Source organism: Formica exsecta, unplaced genomic scaffold (assembly GCF_003651465.1).
Source record: "Formica exsecta isolate Colony F162 unplaced genomic scaffold, ASM365146v1 scaffold658, whole genome shotgun sequence".
In the NCBI taxonomy this organism is placed as follows: domain Eukaryota; kingdom Metazoa; phylum Arthropoda; class Insecta; order Hymenoptera; family Formicidae; genus Formica; species Formica exsecta.
The window spans coordinates 4015-19539 of NW_021853420.1; the positions used below are offsets into that span (position 1 = coordinate 4015).

Sequence of the window (15525 nt, forward strand, 5' to 3'; positions counted from 1 at the left end):
AGCTTCTAAACTCACTACTCTAAGTTCACTTATACTTTTTGATGAAATGCCGAGTGCGGGGTTTACTCATTAGCCACGTGCAGATTACAAATTTGTTATATTAAGTAAATGTTGACTGCAGAAGCCGATAACATAACTGTAACTTTCTCATTTTTTTTACTTTTCATATGAAATGTTAAATTCCGCACTCCGTTATTATGTATACCTTAATTGTGGAAAAGGATTTGATGATATCTATAATCAACAAAAAGATTTTGCATTTTAACTAATATTTGCATTCTGTCGGTAATCCGGCATCCTCTTAAGTATGTAGCGCATACAATATGCTAATACACGTTCTATTAGTGTTAGTGATGAAAACTTATCAATCAACTCCTGGAGTATCGAGTTCTCGTTACTAACAATTGCGCAGATTCGCGCGTTTTTTCGTTCCTCTATTTGGATTTTTTCGGACATTTCGTTTGTCAGCTCGACTATTTCAATATTTCCAGAATCGGATAGAGCTTCTTCTTGCAACCAGTGCGGTCCCGACCACCACAGCCTGGAGTTTTTAAGTTGGCGCAGAGTTGTACCTCGTGAAATTATGTCTGCGGGATTTTCCGTGCCCTTTACGTGGTTCCAATGTTTGGCCGGCAACAACTCGACGATTTCGGCAACGCGATGCGCTACGAAGGGTTTCCATCGTGCCGCGTCACTACGAATCCACCATAGTACTACCTGAGAATCTGTCCAGGCTTGTATGCCATCGATGTTTACATTTAAATTTCGTCTAACTTCCGTAATTAAATGAGCGAGCAGAACCGCGCTGCATAACTCCAATCGGGGTATAGATGTCGGCTTAATCGGCGCCAGTGATTTAGAACATAATAGTCTGGATTTTAGTACGCCGCGCTCGTCCTTGGTCTGAACGTACAAGCACGCTCCATATGCGTTCTCGGATGCGTCGCAAAGTCCTTGTAGATATATGCTTGTTATGGCTTCACTTGGAATGATTCGTCTTGGGATGAGAACCGTCTCGGCTGTACTTAGATCCTTCTGGAATTGTTCCCATTTTTCTACGATATTAGCTGGCAGCGACTCGTCCCATCGGCATTCGGTTCGCCAAGTTGTCTGCATGATGATCTTCGCTGTCGTTATTACAGGTCCTATGAGACCGAGTGGATCAAATAGCTTGCTAATTGCTGACAGAATCTCACACTTGGTCTTAGCTGCTTCCATTCCATGAACGAAGAATTGAAATTGATCATCCTTGGGCCTCCATTTGATTCCGAGTGTTTTAATTGTATCGTTTGAGCCAATGCTAAGATTGGATATATCCTCTCTCAAATGCGGAGATATTTTCTTCAATACTTCTGAGCAGTTGGAGCACCATTTGTGTGCCTGAAATCCTCCGGATTTCAGCATTGCCGTGAGCTGTTCCTGCAGTAGAATCGCATCCTCAGCGTTATCTGCACCTGCTAAAATGTCATCTACGTATGTCTGTTCGGTCAATGTTCATGATGCTGTCGGAAGCTCGTTTTTATATCTTTCCGCAATCTTATGAATACATCTTATTGCTAAATAAGCCGAGCTCGCCTCGCCGTATGTGACAGTATTCAGGCGAAATTCCCGAATAGATTCGTTAACAGAAAACCTCCATAACACTCGTTGACAATCTCGATCGTCAGGGTGTACGAGTACTTGTCGATACATTTTCTGAATATCTCCGGTTAACGCGACATTATAACAACGAAATCGGATAACAATATTAATCAAATTTCTCTGAATTGTAGGTCCGACCCGAAGAATGTCGTTGAGCGATTTCCCTGAGCTAGTTTTACTTGATGCATCGAAGACTGCACGGAGCTTTGTGCTCGTACTTGTTTCCTTAATTACACCGTGGTGTGGTAAGTATACCACTGGCCGCTTGACGATTTGATTGGTTTCGATCACTGGCAACATGTGTCCCGACTCAAGATAATCGCACATAAATTCTACGTATCTTTCATGCAGAATCTTATCTCTATTGAAACGCCGCTCTAGTTGCATCAAACGTTTCCTCGCGGTCTCTCTCGATTCGCCTAATAGCTTCGGATCGTCAAGAAACGGAAGTCACACTACAAATCTGCCGTCATCGCTACGTGTAGTTGTTTTTTCGAAAATTTCATCGCTCTCTATTGACTCCTCCGATCGCGGTTGAATCGCATTGATATTATAATTTTCAATTTCCCAGAATTTACTCAAAGTTTGATTAAGAGTCTCGCAAAGTTCTAATGAGCAGATTGTAACGGTTCACCTTTCCCGTACGCCGCGGATCAAGGCTCGCCGGTGCCAGGATTCGGGAGAAGGGGGAAACTCCAACTTACTGTGCCTTGTATAAGCGGTTTAAATAATTAGGTTTATTCAAAAAGATATTTAACACTGAAAGCTATGCGAAGCAACATGCGGGTACGGTGTGTACAGAGTTTTGCGCGGGAGCGGTTGTTATTCGCAAGGTGACGTGCAAGCACGGTGCGTACAGAGTTTCGCGCATGAGCTCGGGAAGCGAGCGTGGCTTAAGAGCGCCGAGCCTAGAAAAGCGCGTGGTGGAACGGCCTGCTAGGCCGTTAGTAACGGTATCGTTACAAGATCAATGTTGCTAGTGTGTTGCGATTACAAAGTAGAGACGTGTTAGCAATGCGCGCGACCGATCCGGCCATTATTAAACCAAGCTTTGTATTCTGCAATATTGGAAGATTGTCTCCGCGTTCGATTCTTCCCGATTCTAGCCAGTCAAAAAAGAATTTTGCTCCGATCAGCATATCGATAGAAACTCGTTTATAAAATTCCGGGTCCGCGAGTTTAATGTTCGACGGTATTTTAAACGTGTCATAATCTAACTCGACTGCCGGTACTGCCGGTAATCTTTTCGTGATTTTCGGTACAATTAGACTGCGAATAGTTACGCAAACGTTAGAATGCCTCGACTGTACAACAACCTCGCAACATTGACTCACAATGTTTTCAATCTAGCTTAATCCCGTGATTTCAGAAGTTCGATTGCGCTTTACGCCTAATCGATTGCACGCCGAGTGTGTTATAAAATGTGCTTCACTAGCGCTGTCGAGCAGGATACGCAAAGGAACGATGGATCCATTCGAATGAATTGCGTTGACCACTGCGGTGGCCATACGTATCTTCTGGTTGGCTCGTTCGCTGCATGGTGAACGACAACGTTATTGCTCGCCTCATCGCTCGAGGATAGAGCCTTCTGCACGCTGATGCTCGCGCCATCTGGAATATGCCTATCTGTTGTCTGACGATGGCATAGCGTGTTGGGTCTCCCAGAGCACTCTCGGCAAGATCCCATCTTGCAGGCTTTCACAAAGTGATCATTGCGTAAGCAATTGGTACAAAGCTTCAACCGGTGAACCTCCTTGATTCGATCATCAACTGACAACGCTAAAAACTTATCACAACAATACATAAAATGGTTACCTTGACATAAATAGCATTTACCAGTTTCAGTTGAATTAGCTAATGTTGTTGGTTTCTCGTGACTACGAGATTTCGCCTTTTTCTTGTCCGATTCGGTCTTTCGTGTTATCTCTTTATCCTTGACCCTAGTTTCGATTCTCTCTAATATTTGGCATCTCTTCTCCAGAAAATCAGTCAAAGCCACTAGAGTTACGTCAGCCGCGATTACGCTTTGTTCCCATGCGCGTAGAGTTGCTGCATCGAGCTTAGCCTCGATCATATGTATAATAAGCTCGTTCCACGAATCTGTAGGCAAATTTAGAGATTTTAGCACTCTCAAACGCTTCAACGTGTAATCCGCTAAGCCTCGAATTGTCATGGCTGACTCCTTCTCCATCTTCGGCATCGTAAACAAGCATTGAATATGCTTCTTTTTTATGGCTCTTGGATCGTCGAATCGCCTCTTCAACAATTCCCATGCTACCGCATAGTTTGCATCGGTCAGCTGGATTGATTCGATGATCTTTGCTGCACAACCATCTAAGGATGTAACCAAATATTGGAATTTTTGAATGTTTGGTATATTCTCGTTGGAATGTATCATAAACTGAAAGGTTTCTGAAAAACGCTTCCATTCCTCCGTTTGTTCGTCAAACGTCGGAAGTTTTACAACCGGTAATTTAATCCTTGATTCCTGATTGACAGTTCCGCCCGCATTCGCGAGGTTGCGCAGTATCTGCGTCTGCTGCTCTAGTAACCTCGTGACTGCGTGCCGTCACTGCTCGACGATTGCAAATCACAACTTTGAGAGCTCAATTGCCTTATGAGCTCGCCTTGCTGTTGTAATACGTGCGTCAACGCTTCGTCATTCGCTGGCGAACGTGCTTCGGCTCGTTGTGCCGTCATGCCATTTAGCCATCGTTTTAGCCTAGCTTTCAGCTTGAAATACCTTTCATCGAATTCCGCGTCTTCTGCCGCGTCCACGTCGTCGATCTCGGTTTCCGTGATAGCAGCAATCTCATGCTGTATTTTCTCGAACTCTTTCTGTATCTCTTCTAGTCTTGCGAGATATATCTCGGTATCTTCTCGACTTATTTGATCTCCTTGTACTCGAACAACCCTTGTTTCGAGTCTAGTCAACTTTGATTTGGCAAATCCGCGTTGCTTGCGAAATTTCGTTATCTCGGCCATTGTGTTATCTCGATTAACCTAACTTTTCTCGTACCTTTCGTTTTGTGGACTGTATTATTACCTTCGACTTATTGCACCTTGATCCGGCTCGAAGGACCAATGTTTTGTCGTCTGGATGAAATCAATTTTCGATATGTACTATATAAAATATTTAATGAACACAAATGGAATACATATAACTCGCTAACAGAACTCTTAGAATACTACCGAACGGAAGGGTACTAACTAACTCAAGCGCGCCGAACAAACCGGAACACGTCACTCAGCGCCAGTGGCACCGCTGGTGGACCCTTCATTGCATTGTCCGCCGATAAGACAACTCGCAACGTTCATTTTCGATTCAAACACCAATCTTTAATCTTCAATTTTCAATGCGTAGTCTGATACAGGCATAAGGCTCGATTCGGTGGTCCAAAGCAACGCGATTGGTCGAAATCTTATAGTTATGGAAAAGCGTGTGTGACAGGCTTAATTTGTTGACGCGTCCTGTGTGCAAGAGGATCCTAAAGTGCAAAAGGGAATTATACTGTGATCCCTTAATCTATTTTCGGCACTATGACGTATGATTTTTTTGCAATAACTACAATATGCAAAAAGTCTTTGACCTTCATAATATTTTTCAAAATTTCCTTCCTCCCAAAATTTGTGACACGGCCTACCTCCACGACTCATATTTCTGAAATTTATTTTTAGTTTTTCCAAATCGCGTAATCTATAGGTGCGTTTAAAAAACACAACCGTTGAGCATTGTTTTTTTAAAGGCCATTGCACGTTCAAAAGTTTTAGGGCCAATTTCACCAAGTCCGGTTAGATAAACCGACGGTTAAAATTAGCCGGGTGGCCAACAGAAAATAGAAGTGAAGGAAAACCAAGCATTCTTATCATTTCAGTTGGAACCCTGCTAATTTTAACCGTCGGTTCATCTAACCGGACTTGGTGAAATTGGCCCTTAATCGTAATCGTAAGACCGTAAGCAAATCGATCAATCACAATCAAGCATTCAAAAATGTAATAAGAATGTTTGAACTGTGATTGGTCGATTTGCTTACGGCCTTACGATTACGACTAAAACTTTTGAACGTGCAATGGCCTTAACATTCGACGTTGATTTGTTGGTTCTAGGAGTAAGAACCAATCACATTCAAACATCATACGTATAATACATGGGCTGCATTCGGGGAGACGCTATTATCGCTATAAACGCAAACGCTACAAACTTTGTTCGGGGAGCCAATAGCGCGATAGCGATAGTAAGCACCTCAAACCCATCCGAGTAAAATTCGCAACATGGCCGACGTTAGTGCAAATAACAATAAAGCAATAAATGTTTTCGTTCATATCCTAAATGAACTTATGGAGTCATCATCATCTGATAGCGAAGAAGAGTTGGATGCACTTAGTAATTTAGAAACAGTGCGTCGAACGAATTCCAAAGCTAAAAAATTATGTAGAAGAGGTGATTCCTGGTGGAGAGATCAGAGGAGGAGAGATCAACAATTTAAATCACATTTTAGGTAATAATGAATTATCCATTTTTGCTCAACTTTCCATGTTTAGTATATCATTTATGTTGCAATACGATAAAATAAAATTTCGCGTTGCACATTTATTTATATAGTAAGAGATTTTTTTCTAAATATTTAAACTAATTTTAGTTCAAATATTCCGTAGAATATCCAGAGATACTTTCGAATGTGTACTCTCAATAATTGGTCAAAAATTAAAAAGAAATTACCCAGGATTAGAGATGATTTCTCCGGAGAAGCAGTTTGTTATCGCTATTTGGAAAATGGCTACTCCAGATTCTTATAAGTTAGTATATCATATCCAATAATAAGATCTGCTCTGAGTAATGTATTTTTTATTCATAACTTTTTTATATCTTAGATCAATATGCGAAAAGTTTGATGTGAGTGTATCAACAGCTTTGTTAACAACACGACGAGTTATCAAGGTCCTTGCAGATTTGGCACCACCATTTATCAGATGGCCAACAGGAAATAGTGTTCAAGAAATTTGAGCAGGATTTGAAACAATCAGTTCTTTTCCAAAAGTTATAGGTGCTATAGACGGCCCTCACATCAATATCCCATCTCCACGTGTTAATCCAGAGGCCTATATCAATCGAAAAGGTCACCATTCTATTCAACTGCAGGTTTGTAATATGTACGTAGTGTATTAAGTAGAAAAAATTGTTCCTCTGATAATATGTACTCTATATCTTACAGGGAATTTGTGATCACAAAACTCGTTTCATCCATTGCTACATTGGACATGCTGGTTTTGTCCACGATCAACGTATCTTTCGTCTCTCAGAAATCCAAGATGCATTAGGTAATTCAGAAAAATTTCCTGATGATTGTCACTTAGTCGGTGATGCTGCATATAGACTTTATGATAATTTAATGGTTCCTTATCGTGATAATGGCCATTTGACTGAACGACAAAAAAATTATACTTTCTGTCATTCTTCAGCGCGAATTGCTATTGAAAGAGCATTTGGGCTTTTAAAAGGCCGATTTCGATGTTTATTACACCACCTTCCTATGAATAGAACCGATTTAATTGCACATTTTACACTTGCCTGTTGTGTCATGCATAACATTTGTATATTGAAAGGTGATCATTTTGACATTCTTTTAAATAATGAAGTAGACAATGATGTACCTCAGCAAGTTGCTGCAGATAATATACAGACAAGTGTGATAAAGAGAGATTTGATTTGCGAAAGACTTCCAATAAGATATATGTAGATTTTAAGCATAAAGTAAAGGCAGTTTAAAATACAGTCTGACGCGAAAATATTAAACCGAGATGGTTGATTGGGTCAAACTGAAAAACAACAAAAATACAAACAAACATATCAACGTGTATGTACATATAGGTATGTGTATGTATACAGGGTGCGGCATTTATAGTGACGCGGGCATATTTTTCGGAAACGAAGTGAGATATCAAAAAATGTTTCAGACAAAAGTTGCATGGTTTCGAGGGGGCCACATGATAAAAATATGGATTTGACCTTAAGTGACCATTTCAAGGTGAGGTCAATATGGCCGATGTTTTCTTAAATGGAACCCCCCTTTTTTATTACATATTCTTGTAGCTTATCTTAAGAGCTTTTCAAAACACTATAATAAAGTATTTTTCTATCAAGTACTTTTTGAGTTATTTTATATCTTAATCTGCCATATTTTGATATAAAAGATAAAATATCTCGTAAAATATTTAGTTTTCGATAATCTTACCGTAATACTTTTATGTACAGAATAATAAGACAAATCAATTAGTGTAAAGAAAAAAACAAATAATTGTTTTAAAAAATACATTGTAAATAATTACATACTTTTTCTTAAAAACAATTATTTTTTTCACTAATTGATTTGTCTCATTATTCTGTACATAAAAGTATTACGATAAGATTATCGAAAACTAAATATTTAACGAGATATTTTATTTTTTATATCAAAATATGTCAGAATAAAATATAAAATAACCCAAAAAGTATTAATGAAAAAATACTTTATCATAGTGTTTTCAAAAGCTCTCGAGATAAGATGTCTTGATCACTTTCGCAACATGGGGTCGAGCATTGTCATGCTGCAAAATCACTTTATCGTGTCTCTCGTTGTATTGCGGCCGTTTGTCTTTTAATGCTCGGCTCAAACGCATTAATTGCGTTCGATAACGATCGCCTGTGATTGTTTCAGTCGGTTTTAACAGCTCATAATACACTATGCCGAGCTGGTCCCACCAAATACAGAGCATGACCTTGGAGCCGTGAATATTCGGTTTGGCCGTCGACGTTGAAGCATGGCCGGGATATCCCCATGATTTTCTGCGCTTGGGGTTATCGTAATGAACCCATTTTTCGTCCCCAGTCACAATGCGATGCAGAAATCTTTTCCGTCTTTGCCTTTCAAGCAACTGTTCACAAGCGAACAAACGCCGTTCAACATCTCTCGGTTTCAACTCGTACGGCACCCAATTTTCTTGCTTCTGAATCATTCCCATGTCTTTGAGGCGTTTTGAAATTGCTTGTTGAGTCACTCCCAATGATCGTGCCAATTCTTCTTGACTTTGACTCGAGTCTTCATTAAGTAATGCCTCCAATTCTGCATCTTCGAAAACCTTCTCTCTTCCACCGCTATGCCGGTCTTCGACGTGAAAATCACCGTTCTTGAAGCGTTGAAACTACTCACGACACGTTCTTTCACTAATAGCGGCCTCACCATAAGTATTTGAGAACATTCGATGAGCCTCAGCCGCAGGTTTCTTCATATTGAAGCAGAAAATTAAAACCTCCCGCAAATGACGAGAATTTGGCTCGTAAACTGACATTTTCAATCGAGAATAACTTTATGATGCAGACACAAATCGACTAATGTTTCTATGGGATTATGTTGACAGATGCCCAGGTTTATTGCATGACATCTATGATCTATTTATTTCGACCACTACTTACCGCTAAAGCCATCTATAGGAAAACGGCGGAAGCAAAGTTGTACACCTAATATTACGTATGAGATGTAAACATCTGCGCATGCGTGACTTAAGTAGGAATTAGTAGGAAAGAAGAGGATAGGAACTGGATATGTAATATGGCCGATGTGTACAGACCATAGACATAATATATCTAGACCGAGCGTTTGCCTTTATTTAAGGAGTGGGGGTAAAGATGCTTGTAGAAAAGGACATACTCTGTTTCGTGCCCCTTGCGTTCTCTCTCGCTCGTATGTAGCATAGCGTTCTCTTTCGCTATGCTACGTGCGAGCGAGATAGAAGCTGGCCACACACACTTTCCGTAACAGTAACCGTAAACGTAATGTAAAGTCTGCAAAACACACAACGTTCCGTAACGCAACGTTGCCACGGTAACCACGGCAGGCTTGACTTCATTTGCTGCATTATAGAAGTGAATTGTCAGTGAAATATTTGAGAAATATTTTGTAAATTTTAAGACTAAATTATTGATTGTTGTGGAATAAATTTTTCATTTTATTATCTTTGAGTGAGTACAAATTTATGCATTCAATATTCTATTATAAATTGATATAATTGGAATAATAAAGAAACAAACTGATTGACTGAGATATTTAATTTTTAAACGAAGGAAAGGTTAAATAGAATTCATTGTATTTTTTCAGCATATGGAGGACACACCATTATTTCATATGTATCATTGGATGTCTGCGTACATTATCCTACACAGAAGAAATTATGCTAAGCGTTGGATTAATCGGAGATGGTGGGTTAGAAATATCAACAAGAACCGTAACCAGCAAGGAGATTTTAATGCTCTATTTCAAGAGCTAAAAGATGATACGGAAATGTTTTTCCGATATACTAGAATGAGCGTCAACGTTTTTTATTCATTGTTGGAATTAGTTGAACCATTTTTAAAGAAAAAAAATTGGAGAGCTCTGTGCCCAGAACAACGATTGTCTCTGACTTTGAGGTTAGTCATATGTATTTAATGGAAGCGTCCCGTTTGACCACGTTGATATTGACCATGGTTCCGATTGACCACGTTGAGATTGACCACGTTGATATTGACCACGGTCCCGATTGAGCACGGATCAATACATGTCGTTACTAGGGCATGTACTTTGTAAGTTGTAAAGCGAGATCCATTGTGCCTGACTGGCGGAGGGAGTGCGGGAGGGGGCGCCGAAGGCCCCCTTGCACCCCCCGCATGTGTGTGTGTGTGTGTGTGTTACATGTTTTTTCAATCGGGACCGTTGTCAATATAAACGTGATTAATCGGGACCGTGGTCAATATCGGTCGATTTTCTTAAGGGCATTCTACAATGGCAGTAACAAGGCTGTGGGAGTAGGAGAGTATACTGTTTTTAGTGATGTAAAGACCGAGAGTAACGAAATGGGCAATTCCCATTTGCTCTTAAAAGTTTTAAGTCTCTTCTTACTCCTCACTCTGCGTGCGTGTGTGTGTGTGTTACATGGTTTTTCAATCGGGACCGTGGTCAATATCAACGTGGACAATCGGGACCGTGGTCAATATTAACGTGGTCAATTGGACCGTGGTCAATATCAACGTGGTCAATCGCAACGTGGTCAATCTCAACGTGGTCAATTGGGACCGTGGTCAATATTAACGTGGTCAAACGGGTGCCACTCGTATTTAATCACGTATGTATTTTAAAATTGCATGGACAATAGGTTTGTTTATGCTATTTGCACAGAATACACTAGAAGTGTACTGTGCACTATTTTGTAGGATAGATTCAGTGTACAAAAGAACTGAAACTGAAAGTGTAGAGTGCTAGCTCAAACGCTTTAGTTTGCTTAGTTTATATGTACAACTACTGCAAACAAATCAAATATGGAGCACGTATATTATTTCTTTTTAGTTGATCAAAATACTTATACGATGCGGGGCACGATAAACTGAATGTTTGTCATGATTACAGTTATCTGGCTACTGGTGATCAACTGCTTTCTGTCGCTTTTGCATATAGAATCGGAAAGTCAACAGCATCTTCGGTCATTAAGCACACTTGTACCGTATTAAGCAAAATATTGGCTCCACTATATGTGCTCCCTCCAACGTCAGAAAAATGGAAAGAAATCGCCACAGATTTTCTTGAAAATTGGAATATTCCGAATTGCGTTAGATCGTTCGATGGAAAACACGTAAACATTCAGGCTCCGCCAAATTCTGGAAGCGTCTACTTCAATTATAAAAAAAATTTCAGCATTGTCCTAATGGCTGCTTGCGATTCCAATTATAAATTTACTCTTATTGACGTTGGTGCTAATGGCAGTATTAGCGATGGAAGCATATTTGCTTCATCTGAAATAGGCCAAGCAGTTAGACATGAAGCAGATACAACTTCCTAGCAGTAATCAATCAACGCCATATTATTTCATCGGTGATCAAGCTTTTCCATTGATGAAAAATTTTATGAGGCCTTACGCTGGACGAAGATTGGAAGAGAAAAAGCAAATATTTAATTATAGACTATCTCGTGCTAGAAGAACAATAGAGAATGCATTCGGAATACCTTCTGCACGTTGGAGAGTTTATCGTCAACCAATTTGTTTGGATTTAAAAGCCATTGACCAGATAGTAATAAGTATTGTATGTCTTCATAATTTTTTAAAGACACATGATGAAAAACATACGCAGGAAAAACAATTATACTGTCCACCATACTTCATCGATTCAGAATTAGAAAACGGTCAAGTAATTGAAGGAACTTGGAGGAATGAACGGATGCAGCCACAACGGTTACAACCTACTAATGCACATCGAGCGAACAGAAACGCAATGGAGCAACGCGACATTTTAGCAGATTACTTTGTAACCCGAGCAGGAGAGATTCCGTGGCAGTACGATTATATCAGAAAAGGAACAAACGGAGAATAAAAAACAGGTAATACAAATTTTCATAATAAAACAAGAAGTACAGGTCCACTTAAATTAAAAATCACATACAAATCAATAGCAAGTGAGAGCCGGCGCGGTAGTTGGTGCGCATACTTATTTTTTAAATTAAACTTATTAATAACGAAATATAATTTATTTTGTTAACCGAATATCTAGAATACATAAAAAAACTTTTTAACTAAATATAATTTGTGTAATTTTTTCCATTTTCTGTTTTTTATCCATTTCAGGCAATTTTCCCAATTCACAAGAAATCCATTTTCCAAATGACTCCACATCGCTTTCATTTGATTTTGTTGTATGTTGGGAATTTCTGAGATAGGAACTTAATTCTGACGATACTGTCAAAAAATTTGTTTCAATTATATCAGCGCGTCTTTTTTTTTAATCCATCCACCAAAAGAATTATTCTGTTCTTCTTGCATATTTTCTGCTATAATACAAGATCAAAAGTTGTTAGACTATGAAAAATATTAAATCGCTGCCAGTACATTAAAAATAGGTTACTTACATCTTCTCTTAGATGTTGAAATGTTTTCTTGTGAAGAAGCCTCTGGATTTGTTGGCACTTCAAAGTCAGATAAGGATTGAGGAATCAGAATGGATTGTGGAGATGTCATGGAAACAGTGAAATTGTGAGAACTAGGTGATGGTGTTGAGTTACGTATTGGAAGCAATGCAGAGTTTCTCGATAGTGGAATATTTTGAGGAATTGGTGATTGTTGAACCGGTGAGCAATGAACGCTGCGTGTGCATTGCTCACCGGTTGTTGTTGATTGGCGGAGTGCAAGTTTGTATAGGTTCTAAAACATTGAAATTCAAAAACAATATACTTTCGAGAATGCTTGTTATATTTTTTAGCTACATTACTTACTTTCTTGACTGAATATGTTCCGAAAGAAACATCATATTTTGATATAAAGAAAATTCTTTTCTTCCTGTAGTACTTCCACTACCGCTCCTTGTTTCTGCATCCCGTAACCTTCGCTCTTTTAAAAATTTCCTCAAGCGTAACTATCGCCTCTGACAATCTTCCACTGTAAATAATTTTATGTATTTATTTCTGTAAATATATTTTAGTTTCAAATCTGTATAATTCCACATATCTGAGCAATTTAGAACGGATGCTATTTCCACCCATGACCGTTCACGTACATTTTTATCTTTAAAATCTTTTAAATTCTTTGCATAAATATAAGGATAACCTCTCACGATGTCGATGAAAGTAGCATCAGCTTCAGTATTCAATTCGGTCACGGGGACACTCATATCTGGATACATATCTTGTGTATCTTCGGAGTCCGTATAATACATTTTGTCGTACGAATGATCCATTTTACGATTTTATTTTCACAAGATTCCAATCCGATATTCACCCAAATTTCTGTGGTTATGTAGCTTGTTTATGAATGCTTCGTTTATCGCGCCGAACTGTGATGTCAAACAACGTCGCAATCTGATTGGCCATTCGTAAGAACCGTCTCTACTGAAAAAAATCACGTCATGAAATCACATCACAAAATCACGTAATGAAATTAAATAATTAATGACATAACTAATCACGTAACGAAATGTTCCAAATCAGTATGTGATTTTTGAAAAACACGTGATGTTTGAAAATCATGTGATTTTGAAAAATCACGTAATGTTGGGAAAACACATCATTTTTCTGAAATCTGGGTGAAGTTATATAGGAACTATAAAGTTTGTTTGATTGCTTTTTCGTTGTAATTGATGTATGTAAAACATAATTTTAACAGTATAAGTGATTCTAAATAAAAAATCAATACTGTATATAATTATATTGTACATTATTTTATTTTTATAACGAGTTAACTTTTTAAATATATAAATGAGTATAAAATATGTCAAATATAATTTATATAAAATAAATAATATAACTTAGATACTCATATATGGTAATACTAAACTCATTTTAATAACTATCTGATGATGATTCACTGGAAGCACTGTTACTGCTACTTTGTGAAGACTTTGATGCTGATGGCTTGGGTGATGTGCATTGACGTTTTCTTTGTTTTCCTTCTTCTTCTGCAAAATATTTTTAACATTATTATTATTAAGACGTTTTTCATTTTTAAATACTAACTTTTTGGAGTATATTGTTTTCTGATTCTTTGTATTTACTTGTTGAAAGACTTCGTTTTAAAAAATATTTAAGATCTAGAATGTTTATTATATTTTATGATCATCTATGCTAAGAAATATTATAAAATATTAAAAATTTTTATTTAATTCAATGTCTTATATTTTACATGTAAACACAACTATATTACACATTTTTTTAAGTGTTCTTTTCATTGTGAGAGTTCTTTAACAGTGTATAAAGTAAAGAAAAAAAACTAGTAATTATTAATAGAAAAAACTGCTATACTTTAAGGATTAATTTCATTAAGTTAGTTGTTTTTATAAATTTAAAATTAATAAACGTACGTTTCGGTCCTTTTTTGGTATACAAATTTTCATATAAAATATTTAATGATCATATATATTTTATATATATTTATAAACGTATATATTTATAATCATATGTTATCATATATTATTTTTATTTTTGTTTCAATAAGGAAATTGATGTAGATACTCAAATAGCGTCTTCATTTATTTATCAAATTTTTCTTTTCTTTCTTGTGGTGCATCTCAATAAAAGCTGAATAGCATTCTAGATGAAATAAGTTTTTATTAGGCTCATTTTAACAGAGTACATTAAAAATGAGAATGTAAAATTCTAACTTTACTTCTGGAAAAATAATCTCGTTGTTAGAGAGTGTGAAAGGCCTGATTTAGCACTTAAAAGTTTTTTCGAACGTATAATCAAATGAATAATTGGCTCTAATAGTGATTCTATACTTAAAACTGCCTTTGAAAATTGTAAAGAAGCCCAGATGTGTGAAGAGTAGGGACTACGAAAAAGCTATAAGCAATGTTAAAAGTAGTATTAGTACGCGGGTTCTAACTCAGGTCCTCTGAGGGGAGGTGAGGGACGGGGGGTCCCGCGCTGGCGAGGGGGCATGACGTCACGCGGACAGAGGGGGATTTTCGTGGCGCGGGGGAATGACGTCACGCGAGCGGGGGAGCTTATCGCGGGAGCATAAACAGCGCGATGTATTATAAAGGGCGAGTGCCAATGTCCGGCTGCTCGAATTTATAAACATTATAAACAAATATCGTCTCACACTGCACTATTGCACGTGCGGCATTATTGAATTTCATAGAAAGATGATAAGGCTAGCGCCGATGTCCCCGATGTCCAATTTATTATAAACAAAATAGAACCATCGCGGTGGTCTCTTCATTTTTTCCAGGAAGAGCCGCTCGCACACTATTGCGCGTAACATTAGAATTAGATGATAAGGCGAGCGCCGATGTCCGGCTGCTCGAATTTATAAACATTATAAACAAATATCTTCTCACACTGCACTATTGCACGTGCGGCATTATTGAATTTCGTAGAAAGATGATAAGGC

General features: G+C 38.1%; 2 protein-coding genes, 1 long non-coding RNA gene and 1 pseudogene across 4 annotated transcripts; 1 reads left to right on the top strand and 3 right to left on the bottom strand.

Annotated features, from left to right (window-relative positions):
- Positions 1 to 402: 402 nt before the first annotated feature.
- On the bottom strand, positions 403 to 1941 carry LOC115242869 (the record flags this gene model as incomplete). The annotated part of the gene is made up of 2 exons (XM_029819446.1): positions 1860 to 1941; positions 403 to 1454 (listed from the first exon to the last, which is right to left on the bottom strand). Coding segments are annotated over exons 1-2 (1134 nt in total), but the record flags the coding sequence as incomplete, so codon positions are not given.
- A 1114-nt stretch (positions 1942 to 3055) lies between these two features.
- On the bottom strand, positions 3056 to 4039 carry LOC115242864. Its single transcript, XM_029819442.1, has one exon. The coding sequence runs from the start codon at positions 4037 to 4039 to the stop codon at positions 3056 to 3058; it is 984 nt and encodes a 327-aa protein (XP_029675302.1).
- Positions 4040 to 5913: 1874 nt separating this feature from the next.
- LOC115242865 lies at positions 5914 to 7137 on the top strand (annotated as a pseudogene).
- A 5076-nt stretch (positions 7138 to 12213) lies between these two features.
- On the bottom strand, positions 12214 to 14196 carry LOC115242868. Of its 2 annotated transcripts, XR_003885114.1 has the most exons (5): positions 13969 to 14196; positions 13243 to 13520; positions 12912 to 13074; positions 12549 to 12840; positions 12214 to 12470 (listed from the first exon to the last, which is right to left on the bottom strand). It is a non-coding gene; the product is annotated as an uncharacterized LOC115242868 (long non-coding RNA). The 2 variants fall into 2 exon arrangements; XR_003885113.1 differs by lacking the exon at positions 13969 to 14196 and having other exon boundaries at positions 13243 to 13799.
- Between the last annotated feature and the right edge of the window lie 1329 nt (positions 14197 to 15525).

Coding starts and splice junctions, on each gene's coding strand:
- LOC115242864 (XM_029819442.1), bottom strand. CDS start 4,039: ATGATACATTCCAACGAGAATATACCAAACATTCAAAAATTCCAATAT.